The following is an 18,177-nucleotide window of genomic DNA, read 5'->3' as shown; positions in this document are numbered from 1 at the left end:
TCTTGCCTTTGGCAAGACAATAAAATATTCAATTAAAATGAAATTTAAGTTAGATAATCTAACAAATGCTAGAACAACCATTTAGTCCTTGTACCCAACTGAAACAAAAATCATGTATGCACAACTGCATCTATGCACATTAATCTCCTGTTTTCCTCACCTCTTTTTTTCCTCTCTCCCTCCTTCTGTTAGAATTTAGATTGTAAATTAGTTAAGGCGGGGCCCCCACTGCCGTTTAACTTCTATTACTCTGTAAAGCATATACAGCAATGGCCCCTCCCCAGCAACCAGAACCATCACAAATGAAAATATCTTCCATGCTTTATCATTATTTATTCACAAAGTGTCTCTAAATTATCTAGGCAAAGCAGAAGTATCTAATTATTCTGATATAATGTTCATTCAGTGCAGGCTTTGGTACAGCTCCAGAGCCTCCTAAATGTGTATACTATAGGATATGAAATGTTGGGAGGACATTAGGCATGCCCTAAAGGTCAAAGGCTTTACAGCATTTATCTTCAAGATCCCTGAAAGCTGGGAAAGTGCTATCCCTCTTTAACAGCTGGAGAACTGAAACTAAGAGGGAGCAACATGGCCAAATCCCTTTTAGGGCAGAGGCAGACCTTTAAGCCAAGCTGCTTGGGGCCAAGACTGAATCAGTCTTCACCTTTCTTTAGGAGACAAGAAAAAGCAGCAGAGGAGGAGGAGGAAGAGCAAGTCAAGTCAAACAGCAGCCTTAATGTCTATTGCTAAACACAGAGGGCCTTTAACTCAAAACCTAATACACACATGCAAAGTTAGGTTTATGTAATAATCTATGTTGCTTCCAGAATCCAGACTGCCATAGAATTTACAATTTTCTGACAAACTCTGGGGAAGTGGTGAGCAAACAGGAAAGGAAAGGAAAAACAGGGAAAATCAATGGAGATTAAATAGCAGGGGGACAGGTAAAAGTCATGCAATTATTCTGTTTGTGTTTTATGGACAGATTTTCTAAAGTTTTATTCATTTATTTATTAAATTTACATCCTGCCTTTTCTTCCAAAGAAGCCCAGAGTGGTTTCATTGTTTTGATAAAATAATTCTTCATTGTAAACTGGTTATTTTATCTATGACATTTATATTTTGACTTTGTCCTAAGGAGCTTGATGCATCTCATATTGTGCCTTCCATTTTATCTTCACAGCAAACCTGTGAACGTGGGTTAGGCTGAGAGAGCACGACTGGCCTAAGATCACCGTCAGCTTCATGGCTGAGTAGGGTTTAAAGACTGTTTAGCTGAAAAGCGCTACATGATTGCTATAAATAGCCATCCATCGGTACTTTGATTTTTGAAACGGAGACTTTAAAAAAATCCTATTGCAGCAATAATGGCCAGACACTTCCTTTTTTTTTTTTTAAAGGAAGAAGAGTGTCTGAGGGCCACATTTCTAGATCCTTTGCTTCAGCAGTCATCAAGCTAGCAAAATCCCCAAATATCTCCCCCTTTAGGGCAGCAACACACAGCCTGGGGCTACATTCAGCTGAGCCCATCCTATCCACACCAGGGGGATCCATCATCCTGCTACTTGGATAATTGCCTTTCCTATCAAGAATTTTATTGCGCAATCTTCCTCTTACCCTTTTCCCCTACAAAAGGCAAAGACCATGTGAAAACATCCATGAAGTTTGGAAGCCAGTAGGGGTGCGGAGAACAGTTGAACTGTCTGATATTCATGACATTGTTTTCATATTTCAGCACAGCAGCTAGAATAAAACAAGAGAGAGATTACAAGAGTGCTGATTTCACTTATGTCTTCCAGGTTTATACATCTCAGAAAATGCAGTGATACAGCTATGTAAAGAAGCCCCTATTAAAATCAGACATTCTGATTTGTCACTATGTCTGAACCAGGACAAACTGGTTTAACGAGAACTATGGTTTGTCCAAACAAGCCAGCTTCAGATTACAGTTCACAATCCTACCTTGTATGAAGACAATAGCGGTGGGGAACCTGTGGCCTTCCTGATGTGATGGGAGTCAGAGACAGAACTCTGACTCCCATAACCCCCAGCTAGCATGGCCACCTATAGGATAAACCATAGGTAAAAACTAACTGCAATTCCTGATTCAGACATAATGACAAATCACAGTTAGCTGAAAACGGAAGCAGATGCTTTCTATCTCCTCCTTGTGTCCACACTGGAGAAGGCAGCAGGCTTGTGCACTTAATGCTAACCTATGGTTTAGTGTTAAGTCCAAACTAGGCCAGTAACTAGTTTGGAACAAGCACCATCTCCAACATACAAGCTTCACAGGAATTACGTACAACTGACTCTTATTCCATCTTTCCAGGACTGAATTTATCACATTTGCATCCACACTTCCTCCAAAGAGATCAGGATTATGTGAGTTATCCCCTTGTTTCCTCATTGACAGCCCTGCTAAGTAAGGTCAGGTCAAGAGACAGTAAGGTCACCCAGTGAACCTTTGGCTGAGCAAGGCTCTGAATGCAGTCTTCCTTGCTCCAAGTTCCAACAACCTCTCTCTGATGACACAACTTCTGTGTCTGGCCAAAAGAATTGGGAGACCGAACCATAGCAAAGTATTGGATTCAGATGGCCCAAGGTGACAGGATAGCACCACGATTGAGCCAATAGAATAATGTTGGCTCACAGGTATTGTACAGACCAAACTCACAGCCACCGTGTCAAGATGCTGCCCAGTGGGACAAAAAGCACCAGGGTGAAGTCTGCTCTTCTAAATGAGGTAAGGAAAGCTGAGGAAAGCTCCTTGTGTTTTCAAGTTAGCACTAGAACAACTTCCCCTTTACAAGAATCTTCAGGCCAGGCTAGAATTTCAGCCATAGTGAGGTATGAAATAGTGGCAGCTGTTGAGGTAGAGGGAAGTGGAGGGGGGAGCAGAGGGCCCTAGGTGGTGTGTACTTTATATTCTCCCCTTTCATGGGGTTGGCTCTGCAAATCTGTTGGGCCCCAATATTTCTGACAGAATGCTCAAGCAGAAACCATGCCCTTTAAAAGAAATCAAGCATTCAGAAGGAAAAATGAGATACGCAAGAGCTAGAGATTCCGTTAAATGGGAACACACAAAGACATAAAGGAAGGATTATTAACTACCCAACACTGGCATCCTGGGTACACAGTCAAAATCTTACCCTTGTTGTTATAGACATCTAGATAATTTGGTGCAGAAAATATTGTGATTAGGGATGGAAAACCTGTAGTCTGGCTCTTTCTGTACATTCGGTACCTGGAAAAGCAAGCAGAGGATAAGCAAGTTCCTCTTGCAATACACACAAGACATCAAAGCCAAACACAAGACCTAAAAAGTGACTCTGAACCTACCCAGCATCTTGGGCTTCATGTGCTCGGATCACAGATAACAAATTATTGTTTTGCAAAAATTCACAAATTGCAGGGTAACTGAAAAAGAAAGTTTGAAAAACAATATTAACATGTGCTGAAGGCAGTCATCATCACATCTGTTTCCCATCCTTCCTCCAAGGAAGCTCAGGACATACAAGGTATGTATATCCTAAGTTCATTCCACTTTATTCTAACAACCCTGCAAGACAGGTTAAGTTGTGACAGTGACTTGGCCCAGGATAACCATATGAACTTTACGGCTCAGTGGGGTTTTGAATCCACTTCTCCACAGTCCAGCTCCAACTTTCTACCAACTATACCACACTGCCTCTCTCTTTCTTTACAAGGAGTGGGATGGATCTCAAGATTGAGGGAGGATGTGAGCTATAAAATCCAGACCAGTGTTTAGGTCTGCTAAGAACCCACAAATTAAGCTAATGTTCATGGAAACTGGGGCTCTAGCAATACAATACTGAAGCCACCCAAATAACCATTTTAACGTCCTGATCAGTTCAAACATACGTGTGCTATCATTTTTGAAATCCCCTAGGTACTTCTAGGATCTTGCAAGTAACTCAGAAAGCCACACCCATATGGCATTAAAAGGGAAAATGCACAAGGGATTCAGCAGTAATAAAGGCTGTATTTTTCAGACTGCAACAGCCACAAGTCGCCCTGGGCTTCTGCTAGAGGAAGGGCGGGATACACATCAAATAATAAATAAATAAGTCAGCTAAAAATCAGAAAGCTGTGGACAGAAGGATCTGACCACAGCAACTTGTGGCTTCACCCTACTTTTTCATGTTACTGGGGGCTTCGTTTGAAATGTTTCTCACCTGTAGAAGTAGGAGCAACCTCGAACAGTGTTGTGGGTAAAATGTTCCAGTGTCTTCTCGTTGCCATAATCCTCTGATGGATCAGACCATAACAGGTCACACATGGGGCCAAAGGCTGGAGGCTCCTTAAACCTGTCTAACTGGAAGGCACACGCAAAAAAAGAAAAAAAGGTGGGGAGACAATTATGTATATAAATGTACAAAATAAGGGGAACGTATTATTAGAGTATACCAAAAGGTTCTATGTATAAGAAAAACCTCCATTCATCTGTGCTAGATATATGCAGTCCATGACATGGCATCTCAGAAAAAAATATTAAACATGGCCTGTTTCAGCAGCTATGTTACAGGCTATATCAATGCTAACTTCTGTGAGATGAAGACTTAGGTGGGGAGAATTCATTCCCCCCTCCCCCACCAAAGAGATAAGTAAATTGTCATCATTTGTATAGTTTCTCTGAAAGGATTAAAGACAACACATACTTCTTTTTTCAACTGCTCAATTTATCTTTGAAGAACAACAGAGAAGATCAACCCTATGGAAATTACACCTGGGAGATCAGAGAAAAGTTATTTTGTTTTTATTCCTGTCAACCACTTCAACAAGTCTTAGGTAGCCTCAAAAGAAAAAGGGGAAAAAAGCCCAACACCCTGGTATGGGAGGTTGTCAGAATGGGGTCAGGCAAGCCAACAAGACCACCCCAAGAGAAGTCATGATACCAGTGCTGTGTTGCAAAGTATGTCCATGTGTGTGGAAAGAAGAGAGACATCACTTACTTTCCTAATGTCATCTAGACATGTGATTTCAGGAGACAGCCCTCCATGTACGCACAGAAACTGCTGGTTCAAAAGGGCAGCAAGAGGAAGACAGTCAAATGTATCCATGCATGCATCGTACACGCGCTCCGAGTACTTGATTCGACCTACAGGAAGCAGAAGCGAGAGAACTGCCCAACTGCCCCCAAGGTTATGGCAAATTATAATGACTTATGCAAAGAAAAAGAGAAAGAAAAAAGGCTTCCAGAAGGCTACCATTCAACAGGGCTTAGAAATGCAACTGCCTGCCTCTTCTTTTCTCTAAGCCAGGGGTTTTCACACTTCCTACCTTCAGAGATTTTCCATACCAAGTTATTTGCCAAGGATCCCCAGTGTATCTCCTGCCGACCCCTCTGCACAGCAGAAGGTTCTTGGGCATGTTCTTTGGTGTGCACAAAATTCACACAGGATAGTAGCCAGTCATGATGGGCCTCACCATCACCTTCTGCAAACAGAGTGAATGGTGGAATGTACTCTATACTCCTGCAGCTGCTCACTGCAGGAGTAGGTTGGGAGGGGCAGGTAAGTTGTCTTCCAGGGAAACTTGCCCATCCATACCAATATTTTCACTGAGGAACGTCAGATATGTTTCCAAGGAACAGTCTGAAAACCACTGCCTAAAAGCCAATTTTGCCTGTAGAAAAATTACCTACATGTGGCAAGTCTCTGGAAGTAACTCTGGATTTTACAGGCCTTCTCTAAATTAAGTATGTATTATACATCTCATGTTATCTTGGGCAGGGTCCAAAACAGCTGCATCACCATAATAACCTCCACCACCGTGGGTATGTGCCGACTGTCATCATTTTGAAGGAGGAATTCAAGTGCATACTGGAACTTTAGCACATGTCAGAACAGGAAAAGCAAGCAGAGGTATTAAGAAACAGTTTGATTTGTACTGTATGCTAGCTGAGAGGCCAAGTTGTTTTCCTTTGAAACAGAAGCATCTGATCACCTTAGAAAGGACAAACTCTTCTTGCACAGCTTTGCTGTAACAAATGCCTGTTGCCCTTCTGCCTCTTGGGAGCTGCCGCCCCCGCTAACACCACCTCCTCTTTCTTGGCGGTGCCAATAATGATAATGTTATTTGCTATTTAATTTAATTTTTGTAAATTGTATTGCTTTTATTGTATTTTTATTGTATTTTTATACCTGTGTTTATTTTTCTTTGTAAGCCACCTTGAGGGCCTTTTGCCGAAAGGTGGGGTATAAATAAAATTTAATAGTAATAATAATAATCTTCCTACAACTGATCAAGTGCATGGGTGTCTTCAAAATTTATCATGAAAAGCAGCCCAAGACTGAAAATTTATTTTAAAAAATTATATTGTACTTTTTAGCCAAAAAGGCTCCCAAAGCAGTTTACGAAAGTCAGCTCAGGCACCAGTTCTTCAGCTTATAGCTCTAATAGCACAAACCAACACACTGTTATCACAAATGGTGTTGAAAGGGAAGAGGAAAGTGTTATTTACTCTCTTCTGCAGATTACAAGGCCTAGAAAGGCAAATAAAACCAGCAACAGCTTTCAAAACAAAGAAAGAACTTTTCCCATAAAGTACCCGGTTAACCAGCATAATGTATAATTAAATGTAGTGTTAAAGTTTGCACATACTCCAGAAGAATAATGGTGACTGAACAATACAAATCCATATACCTGGCCTTGTATCTTCCAGTTATGATATCATCACCTTAGAAAAAGCACTGCTACTTCAAAATTAACCTTCTGAAGGATTAAAATGAGAATACGGACTAATTTTACAATAATCCTTTCCAAAACATATCTGGTGATATAATGGGTTGGAGTTATTTCTAGAACTCTTGCACATGTATTTTGGCCTTTTCCTGGAATGGGGCAAGCCAAAAGCTAACATACACCCTCAGACCAGCCATGGTATAAACAGAGAGGCCAGAGCAAAGCAAATACAAGAAATATGAGCAAGAACCTCTACACAGCAGCTCTCAACTAATGTGCCACTTGCCTCCTTCTGCGTCCTTTTACAGGAACTGATGGGAGGCTGCAGCCTAAAGGAGCAGGGATGTTTAAATAGGGGAACGTGTATTGCAAGGCAGGCAGGGCAATTTCACACCATATACAGTGAGGAACATGAAAATGAGGCACAAAGCAGATGACAGAGAAAGAGGAGATACTGTTGTGGTGGAGAGACCGAAAATCCTAAATGTAGCAAGTCTAAGGGCTTGAAGCTGATATGGACAGTCAGAATTTCGGTACAAAAAATTTAACCAGAGGGGGTATTCTAATGAGGGGAGAAAAGCATGCTTTTAGCAGTGGCATTTTGAAACTGACTGAAATACAAAGTGACTGGTCTCCCCTTTGCAACATCACCACTCAAGTTACAGAAAGGAACACAGGGTTGTCCACTTAATTTCACACACACACATGAGGTGACCAGGATTCACTCAAGAATCTGTGTTAAAAAGGGGAAGCCCTCATTTTCCAGCCAACTCTGATACCAGCTGCACAATCTGGAACTGAAAGCTCTTGGCAATAATTACAGGGTGTTAGGTTCCTAAGCTGATGGGAGTGGGAGGGACCACTTGCATGGAGTCAGACTGTCAGGGAGACAGTGCCACAGGCACAGTGCTCGCAGCCTCTGAGTTAAATGGGATTTAAAGCACCCTTGCCATGTATGTCAGAGGAGGACAAGAGGGCAAGGACATACATGCTTCACAAACATCCAGACTCGCAGCCTGCCCAAGTCATCCCATACTTACATTCCTGTTTAAAAGTGAAGTATTCTGTGAGGTGTCTGCACTCATGGTTCCCTCGGAGCAGGAAAAGTGTTTTGGGATGGTTTATCTTTAAACTCCATAAGTACAGCACACACTACAAGAGAGTGATTGAAGACAGCATGTAAGAATTTTTTTACAAAAATTTTTTGGCAGGGAATTGCACTTTGGAACTTTGTGGAAATGAGCCCAGGAAGCTGGATTTCGAGGGAAGAAAAAAGAACCAATTGCAGGAGGAGCTTGTAGAAAGAGCTCAGAGCAAGAACATGGAAAGTTGCCTTATACCAGGTCAGACTCATTGTCCATCTAGTCCAGCAGTGGCTTATCTTAGGCAGAGAAAAGACTTTCACATCACTGGCTCATGATCCTTCTAACTCTGGTGGGGAAACCTCAGGCCCGGGGGTCAAACACAGCCCTCCAAGTGTGTCTATCTGGCCCTTGGAACTCTCCCCAAACCGTGTCACACCCCACGTGGTTTTGCCTGGCTGGAATCTGTCTGTGAACTCTGATAATGCCTCTTGCTTGCCTGGATGGAGGACAGAGAGGGATTTGTGAGTGTATGTAGAAACTAGCAGAGCGTACAATGGTAAAAATGTACATTTGTTGCTCTGTCCGCTTTTGCCTCTGGCCCCGCCCACCACTGGCATGTGGCCCTCAGGAGGTTGCCCAGAAGGGAATGCAACTCTCAAGCTGAAAAAGGTTCCCCATCCCTGCTCTAACTGGAGACTGAAATAGGACCTTCTGCACCAAAATAGGTGGCCAACTTTTTTTGGCAAGTGTGCCAGTATGACATAGTGCCACTCTGGCCAGCTCGCCCTCTCCTCCAATATCCTGAGGTGGCTTTGCCTCTGATCTACTGAACCACCAAGGTGGTACACCAATAGAGTAGGGCAAGTAGAACTAGATACCTGACCATACCAAAGCCAGGCCCAAGGATCCTCCCCCTCAGGTAGGCCACAAACATTTGTTGCCTGTGCAACAAACTGTGCAAGTTTGCATAATCTACAGAAACGTACTCTATTTTGCCTGCTGTATTTCAACTGAGCTATTTTGAAGAACTTAGAACATAGGATCGCTAAGGAGCAATAGGTGGAGCACTTAGCCTGGAGATATGGGAAGTAGCCATACAGAACACAGAGATGCCCTTCTGAGAAAATGAAAGCCTCCAGCAGAGGCTGCCTGAATGTTTTCAAACATTTTTCGAGATTTATACCATTCTGACATTTGTTTTTCATTTTTAAATCCATGCTACATAGGATTCTTCATATAATGTTCTTGCATGGTTAAGGGTCACAAAGACATCCTTGTCTATAAGCTGATAATACAACAAATCAGAATCAGTTTTCAGGTTTTTGGTCATGTTCAACTAACTTTTACTCAGAGTAGACCCATTGAAATTAATCAACACAAGCAATTTAGGTGCATTAATTTTTATAGGTGTACTCCAAGTAAACGTTAGTTGAACACAACCCATAGTTTCCAGTGGAGGTGTGACACATACACACATCCCAATAACACCTCTTCCTCAGTATCTGGATGAAACAGGAGTCTCACTGAGGTGGTAAACCTATGTCTGGACTGTAACACTGTAGATTGCAGGTGGGGGCTAACATGCTCCTACGCAAATGTACACACAAATGCATCCACAGGGAGAAAGCTTCTAGTCTAGCCTTAAAATGCTGATGTAAAGGGTGTTTTTTTAAATACGGAGGAGCATTTAGCCATGTCAGCCCCCATCTCCAGTCTGACGTAGCACAGCACTTCATATGCAAGTTGATCATGTTAGTGAGAATTAGGCTCAGGATAGAATAAAAATCTGTCTATATTTAAAATATAATTTTAGTATTATTTTCCCTCTAAGCTCCACCTCTCTTGCACTGCATTCACTCAAAATTTGTGGTATGGGTGCCACAAAATAAATGTGATAATGAAAAAGCAACCAAAGACAAAGGCTATAACAATATGCAATGGATATGCACATCTTGCATACATCCAGAAAGCTAGAATTTACAAATACTTCTAATTTAAAAGCAAGATCTCCAGTTACATCATCATCTTGGCAAAGGCATTCAATGACTTGTAACACAGTGCCCATGAGAGAGAAAAACCCTCCACTGATGTGAAGAAAGCCTATTAGACTTTTCTTCCCTGACAGGATTTCCTAGGTCTCTGAAAATGAGTCTGTGGAAAGAAGGTTGGGGAAAACATGGAGCAAGGAAGAGTTAACAGATTGTGTCTTGCTCTGGTAGGGGGCTGGGATGAGAAGCTAGAGTGATTTAATGACACTCACAGGCAGGTGGCATTCAGCTCTCAGTAATTGGCAAAAAGATCCCTTATCCAGATTTTCTGAAGCTCTGTGCTATGGAATTGATACTAGAGCCCTGCAATTCCCAGCTAGGGACTATTTAAATGCAGTAATGTTGAAGTGGATTTCTCATTTTCTTTCCACTTAAGTTTATAACCCAAAAATTCTGTTGTGGGTATATATTTCTTCTCTAATAAAGTTCACTTATATTATACACCTAGCAAGTAAAGATAACAAAAACCAGTTTTGTACAGGAATTTGACAAAAACGACTACGATTCTTGTTGCAGCAATACCTTAGAACCAAATATAGTTTGTTTCACAAAACTACAGGAGTTCTCAAAAACTTCTTTCCTACAGGGAGGTGCACGGGTAGCACGCATGCGTGCCATCAACCAAGATGGCGGCAGAGGCTTCAGCCCCTTAGGGAAACCTCGGCTGCCATCTTGGTTAATAGCAGCCCTGAGCATGCAGCCACAAAAGACAGGAGAGAGAGGTAGGTGAAGTGAGGGAATGTGCTCAGAAGCTCCCTCCCTGCAATCAGCGGCAGCGATCGCGCCGTGGATAGCGGAAGGGGAATGCAAGGCAAGGTAGGTAGGTGGGGCATGTGTGCATGTTCCGGGGCAGGCTGGTACCCAAGGGCCCTGGCATGCCTAGCACCGGCCCTGCTTGTCGTCCTCATTCAGCAGTTTCATGTCAATGTTAGAACAGCATGGGAGTCAAAATAAGAGTCTTACAGAAAACCACAAACACAAATACCATGGGGACAAGCAACAGTCTCTCAGTAGCATCTTCTAGAAACAGTAATTCTGGTAGTAACATAACCACTGAAGCAGAGTGCTCCTAATCCCCATATCAGACAGCTTTTCCAGAAGGATACCATGGTTGACAGTATCAAAAGTATCTGAGTTGTCCAGAAGAATTAGCAGGGGCATACTTTTCCTGCCCTTCTCCTGGCTGAGAGCCTTTAATATTTTCTGGACCACTTAGATGTTATAAGTCTCCCGAGCTGGGTAAGCATATTGGTTTTGAATATTCCACCGCTTCATCTCGCCTCTGTCCCAACTACTTTATATTGCCTCCCAGTTCCATGGTGAATCAAGATGTTAAAGGGGCTCTGTTCAGTAGGAATGGGCATTTAGGAGCAATTCTGTCAACTGCTGAGTCGCCTTACTATCCCACAGAGTGACTACAGCTTTGAAAGGAGTGCCAGTCGCAGCAATTGGAAACTCCGAGGAAACAATTTGGACCCATTTGCCTCTGGTGACAGACCATTCAAATAAGCTCTTTCTACTGACTCCCTGGGGAAGGGAACAGTTGTTGCCAGCTTACACCTCACCAGGCAGTGATCTGACCATGACAAATAAAAAATAATAAATCCCCCACTGCTAGATCACCATCTTCCTTCCCAGTTGAGATCATCATATCCAGAGTGTGACTGTCCATGTGCTTTGGGCTGATGATGTATTGAGACAACCCCATAGTCATAATGGTTGCTGAAGTCCCCTAGAACCATGGCCTGAAGGATCCTCAACACCATATTCACCTCTGCCATGCATAAGTAGGGAGAGTGCTGGGCAGACAGAAGATCAGTACAAGAGAATCTCTAATCTGTTCCAATGGGGATTTCACCTTAAATTTCAGAATTTAGGGTTGTATTCTACTAAGTCCTACTCAGAGGAGACCACTGAAATTAAGAACCCAAGTTAGTCATCCATTAACTTCAATGTAGGACTACCACTGAACCTTATAGTGTTGCCAACAGTTACTCAGTTAATACTTATAGAACAGAAACAGGGAACCTATGGCCCTCCAGCTGTTGCTGAACTACAGCTTTCATCATTCCTGACCACTGGTGGTGTTTGCTTGGGCGGATGGAAGTTGGGCGCCCAACAACATCTGGTTCCCCATCACTGCTAAAGGAAAAAAACATAGCTGTAGCTGCTACAGTTTTCATAAAAATGCCTCCCACTGATTCTGACATCACAGCTTCCTTTCCTCAGCTGTTGCAGTGACAGTTTGGAGCTTATTCTATTAGGCTTTTACTCTTCTTTCTGCCTTCTGATAGCTTTGCTTTCACCTATCTGGCCGTTAAGGTGAGCAAGTTGAAGACTTTTAGGTTGGGGGAAATGACGGTTTTGTTCCTCCTCCTACATCTAGTGAGATGGGCATCAGTGTGAGAATCCTGATCAATCTGCTGTCACTTTTTGTAGGCCACCTAAGTTGTGCCTTGACACTGATGAAACAGCTCCAGCCCTTATTTTATTGGAAGATTAGGGGAGCACTCTCTCTCCCCTACCCCATTCTCTAGGGTTTCTAGCAGGCAGGGTTCAGTGCTGGAGAACAGAAGCCAGAGGACAGCATATCCAAGCCACAAAACTTCTCAAGGATTCATCCGATTATTCTATGAGCCAGGTTGCAGAAGGCCTGACACTGCCTGTGAGGGTTCTGCTCCAAGACCTGCATAGGTTATCCTCCAGGTATTTGTCTAATCCTTTTTTAAAGCCATCCAAGTTGGTGGCCATCACTGCCTCCTGTGGGAGCAAATCCTATAGTTAAACTATGCACTGCTTGAAGGAGTACTTTATTATCAAGATGCAGATATTCAACATGCTTTAGCTACTCTTAAGTGATTTAAAATGCTAGAGTGGACATTACTCACTACCACCAGCACACACCCACATCTGATCTCTCTCTGCTGGTGGCTGTCTTGGGTTTTCCAGCAAAAGATATCCCACATATACAAAAACAGATACAAGTGACAGCAAAGGTAAGTCTAGTTAAACTGCAACTTTCATTACCTCTTAATTTTTTTAAAAAAGCCAAACCACACTTGAAAACAGAGATTTTGTGTTTCAACCACTTGTTTGCAGATACTTTGTGCAATGCCTCCTAACAGGAGCTGATTTATTATTCTACCGAGTCTCTCTGCCCCATAGTCTATCTGAAGGAGCGCCTCCAGCATCGTCAGGGATGCCGCTCAACAAGGTCAGCCTCAGAAGACCTTCTCTCGATCCCACCGGTTAAAACAGCTAGACTGGTGAGGACTAGAGAGAGGGCTTTTTCAGTAGTGGCCCCCACCCTGTGGAACTCTCTCCCAAATGACCTCCGCCATGCCCCTTCTATGATGAGCTTCCGCCAGGCCTTGAAGACCTGGCTCTTCAGGCAGGCTTTCGGGGTGGGTTAGGTTTTTACTGTTATGGTTTTAAATTTTAACGTATTGTTTTTTATGGCTGGACAACCAGCCAGATGGGCGACTAATAAATTTAATAAATAAATAAATAAATAGTATGATTTTTATTTTATTTATTTTTTTAAATCACTCTTCGGAAAGGTTTCATGGACCTGCTAACAGATTCTAAACCAATCACAACTGGCAACAGTCAGGTGAAGAACACTTCTTTGGCAGCAAGGGCAATGGGCAGAGAGATCTACCAAGAAAATCAAATGGGTCACCATTTTTTACATGAGGAGAAGCACCAAATAAAACAATCTTGAGCAGATAGGCTGAGGAAGGCTTCTGCTTGAAACATCAAATAGCTGCTGCCAGTCAAAGTACACAACACTAGATTATATGGCTCAATGGTCTGACTAGGCATAAAGCACTTAATAAGCTCATGCATGGTCAGATCTACATACTAATAGGGTTGACCGTTGAGCCAAAAAGAGACAGTGAGACAGAGAGCTTAATGGCCGACAGAGATTTGAACTTGGGTCTCCCTGGTCCAAGTCCAACTGCCAGATCTTGAAACCCAGCTATAAACATTCATTTTAGTGCAGGTAACTACCCTCTGCACTAACAACATTAACATTGGTCTCCCACTCCCCTCAACTCTGCATCCTGCTTCCTGGCTGCCTGCATCAGGATGCAATTATAAAAATTATGTCCTATTCCATTCTGTTAGAAGATCATTAACATCAACTACTCTGGCAGATGCTCCCTAATATTACCAACCCAGATGTACAGACTCACACTGCAATATCCAAGACCCGTGGATGCTCATATTCATCCTATTGTTGAAAAGCGGAAGAAGCAACAGCAGAAGCTAAGCACAATAGAAACTCCTGAAAATCTGTGATAAGAGGCCACACCTGCTCGAGAGAGATTCTTCTATATCTGAGACTGCACCAACTGGGTCTTTTCTGAACCAGTTAGGGCCTTGTAATTACAAGCCCTGGCAAAAGCCATAAATACTTAGGCTATGTTATTTTATATTTGCCAATACATTTTCTCTCAACCAAGTCTACTGCCTGGCTTCCCTCTCAATATTGGAACACAGTACTAAACATACCCAAGCAGAAAACCTTTCCAGGCAGAGAGCAGTATTTTGCAGGAAGCAAAGGCGTATCTCCTTGCACTCACAATGAAGTAAAGCTTCTCAATTCCATTTTATTAAATGAGATTTGGAGCATCCCCCGCATGTACTAATCAAAGCCCACCCTGCCTCATGAAAGATGAATACCTGCTCGGTAGAAAAGGAACAAACATATCATGGCTCTCCCTCCACTGTGGACTCTGAGGAAAAGGGGACCAAGAATAGCATGAAAGGGCTGCATGCTGACAGCGTACAAAGGATGGCGATTGCTAGCAACTCCCAAGATTGCAAATACTAGTTTGTTCAGCATGACCCTGTCATATTTTGGATGTGTTCCCTTATACCACATTGCATATAATTTTCTGAGCAGCATTTCAAGCAATCATCCCAGCACAATTTTCTCCACCCTCTCCCCACATCCCAGCACAATTTTCTGTTCCCCCACCTCCCGTGAACTTCCCAACAGTTCCTTTCTAAAGCCGCCTTCCCTCACTTAAGTAATGCAGAGGAAGAAAACATGCAGACCTCCTTCAGGGTACCTTTGTGAAGTCTCTAGCTTTTTGAATCCTGAGAATCCCAGCTTCTAATTTTTTTTAAAATAAAAGTTCTGAATGTCAGAACTTTGGCACTGTCACTGAAATTTTGCATAAAACACAATTTGAAGCAAATCTGAAGCTACTTCTTCAGGTAAAACAACTGAGAAATTCTGAGGAAAGGCAAAATTAACCTAACATGTTCAGGTTGTCACAGGATTATGCTGAAAGCAAAATTAAAAGCAAATTTGGAGATAAAATATGTTTACAAAACAACAAAAGCAAAAGGGGAGGTTCCAGAAGCAAATCATTTGAGTAATTTGTGGGAAGCTTTGAACAGAGTACAGTGGAAGCTCATTATAATGAGTGGAGGGGTGGGGACAAAGGATGCACCCGTGTTATAGAGGTTCCATGTTGTAATGAAAACTGCGGTACTGTATACAGTATTGCTCTTGGGATAGCATCACACCTGCAGTATATCCGAATCCACGGTACAGCAAACTGTGTTATGAGCTTCCACTGTACTAAAGTTCTCAGGACTTTCCACATGTTGGACTACGACCTGGGAGACCAGGGTTCAAATCCCCACACAGCCACGAAGCTCACTGGATGACCGTGGGCCAGTCACAGCCTCTCAGCCTCAGAGGAAGGCAATTGTAAACCATTTCTGAATACTGCCTACCATGAAAACCCTATTCATAGGGTCACCATAAGTTGGGATTGACTTGAAGGCAGTCCATTCCATTATTTCAAATTGCAGAAAGGTACTCTTACTAACTGCTTTCTCTGCCATTTAAATTGCTATTTTATTTGTATTTTATTGCTATTTAAACTGCTTTTTTAAAATTATTTTACTGGCATTACTTTACTGGCATTGCTCTGGAATTCTAAAAAAACAATTCAGTGCAGCTTTCAAAGGTTTAGTCTACCATCTTGATTTCAAAATGGCATCCAACTGTGTCCAAACATAGCTTCACTTCAGCATGATTTTTCAGCTCCTGACTTCTAAATATGTATGTCAATTTATCAAGGACTGACTGTAGTTTCAGCATATAGCATAGCCCTCTTCAGGTTTTATGATCTAATGTGAGGAACATATGAGTATGCACATGCACGCATGTTGGGTGTGATGCTTCAGAGCTGTCATTCCTGTCACTCTTAACCTGTGGAGAGCAACTGTGCCAAGCAAAGACCTTCCTGTATCTGTGGCAGCTCCCTTTGCATTTCAGAACTCTGGAAAATGAGGGTTCCAAAATGTACAGGGAGTCTCCATGGATACAGGAAACTCCCCGCTTCACAGTATTTTCCTTTGTGAGTTGATGACAATGGGGAGGGGGGGCACATATGGCAGAACTATTGTGCTTGTCCCAACTGCTCCCTCATGTTTTTCTTACACTGGAGTGTTAACACCTGGTGGAGGGTTTATAAATGCCTGCATATTGTAGCATACAGCCAAAACTAAAGTTTACTAAGGGTTGCAACGGGGTGGACAGTTTTTTATTTTTCTGTCGAGGGCTGCACTGCCCCAGGAGTAATTCTGCATGCTGGCGGTGGGCAAAGCCAGAGACAAAAATGTTCTGGATTAACTAAATCAGGAACACAGACCACCCTGTCTCAGTTTCCACTGTACCTTCATCAGATTAGAATTCTAATCTTATTCAAGTCTATACAGAAGCAAGTACTATTGTGTTTGATGAGGTCACTCTCAAATATATAGAGGATTCTTTTTTTTAAGTACAACAGACCAATACAGCTATGGTTCAGGAAAGCAAGTAATTTCTTTCTGAATTACTTGTGCTACACACAAGCACGGCAGAAGTATAAAATAGTGCCCCAATTGCTCTGGAACAACACAGAAAGACTGTTTATTTCCTCATCGATGCTTCAACACAGTCTGAAGCTCAATATGTCTAAGACCAAAACTTTTATCTTGTCTCCCAAGCCCTCAACTCCTTGTTCACTCTCCTTAACTGATGACAATGACACCATCCACCCTGTTGATTAGGCACAAAACCTTCATTTTCTCTCTTATTCTTCTTCCATTTGCTTCCCAAATCCAGTTCATTGCCAAGACACGTCATTTCTACATTTACAACATTACATTTACAACATTACAAAAAAATATCCTTCCCTTCAGCAAAAGCTTGTCCCTGCCCTGGTCATATCTTGCCTTGAGTACTATCTGTTCTCCTGTCTCACCTTCATCCACTCACTTCCATCCTGTACTCTGCCTGCAAAAATTATTCACCTTTCTCATCACTCTTTTTTAAAAAGCCAGGAGAAATGAGAAAGAAACAAATGGGAATGAAGGAACTCTAATGGGTTAAGAACAGGGCTGCTTCAGGAGACATCCGGGGCTGCATAAATGAGGTCAGATGCTACAGACTGCCCACCTGCGACTTAAGTAAAGGACATTACAGTAGCTCTTTCAATATTTTGCATTGATCCTAGACTCCAACAATACTGGTGTCCTGACTTTTCAGATCACTGCTATATTTAATTGTGCAGTTACACAAAGTATCACACCAATAGCTGCTATTTTAGCCTTTTGTACTGCTTTAGTGTTGTTTTGTCATTGTAACTTTTAAGTCACTTTGTTGGGTTTCTTGAGCTCATTGAAGAAAAGTGGGATATAAAATGTTTGAATGAATAAGGCCAGTTGCCTGTAGTCTGTCAGTAATCAATTATTTTATTAATTTGTACCCCACAGCAATACAATTTAGAAAAAAATCTATAGGTAACAGCAGGGCAATTATTAGGACCAACTAAAAGGTGACGAAGAAGTTAGCAAGTTTTTGAGGCAGCTGCACCTGTTGCTTCTCAAGAAGAACGTACGGAAAGTCCAATTTGTAGAAAAGTTTAAATGCTTTACAAGTGTTTTTTATTATTAACAAATTAATAATTAGCCTAAATCATCATCAAAGTTGCATGAAGGAATTACTAAATCAATACAATATAGGAAGTGGAACGCTGGTCCTCCCCCCTGTGGTGCTGTCCACTGTGATCCAGGGTGGTTACAAGAGGTATGACACATGAAAGCAGTTATTGGCTCCTCCCTTTGTCTCTGCTCATTGATGTTCTGTCCCAGTAGCAAGAATGGCCAAGGAAGGTTGATCTTTGCTCCCTTAGTGCTCAAACTACGCAACTGAAATATAAAGATTAGCTTAACCCATAGAAGAGCTGTGAATTCATGGAGTTCTTCCTCTGCAAAGAGGGAATGTTAGAGAAGCTAGTAAGATGATGAATATTAGCCTTATA

General features: G+C 42.2%; 1 protein-coding gene across 7 annotated transcripts in view; it reads right to left on the bottom strand.

Annotated features, from left to right (window-relative positions):
* Positions 1 to 18,177, bottom strand: part of PPP3CC (protein phosphatase 3 catalytic subunit gamma) — an 81,871-nt gene that overhangs the window by 13,663 nt on the left and 50,031 nt on the right. For all 7 annotated transcript variants that reach the window (XM_061593445.1, XM_061593443.1, XM_061593444.1 and 4 more), the window contains 6 exons: positions 7,752 to 7,863; positions 4,980 to 5,125; positions 4,203 to 4,342; positions 3,346 to 3,423; positions 3,156 to 3,250; positions 1,621 to 1,746 (listed from right to left, as the gene is read on the bottom strand). In XM_061593445.1, coding sequence (XP_061449429.1) covers positions 1,621 to 1,746; positions 3,156 to 3,250; positions 3,346 to 3,423; positions 4,203 to 4,342; positions 4,980 to 5,125; positions 7,752 to 7,863 — 697 coding nt within the window. The remainder of the gene's footprint in view (positions 1 to 1,620; positions 1,747 to 3,155; positions 3,251 to 3,345; positions 3,424 to 4,202; positions 4,343 to 4,979; positions 5,126 to 7,751; positions 7,864 to 18,177) is intronic.

Source organism: Rhineura floridana, chromosome 12, assembly GCF_030035675.1.
Source record: "Rhineura floridana isolate rRhiFlo1 chromosome 12, rRhiFlo1.hap2, whole genome shotgun sequence".
NCBI lineage: Eukaryota > Metazoa > Chordata > Lepidosauria > Squamata > Rhineuridae > Rhineura > Rhineura floridana.
The sequence above is the reverse complement of the archived record's forward strand: the minus strand, read 5'-3'. Positions and strand labels throughout refer to the sequence as shown.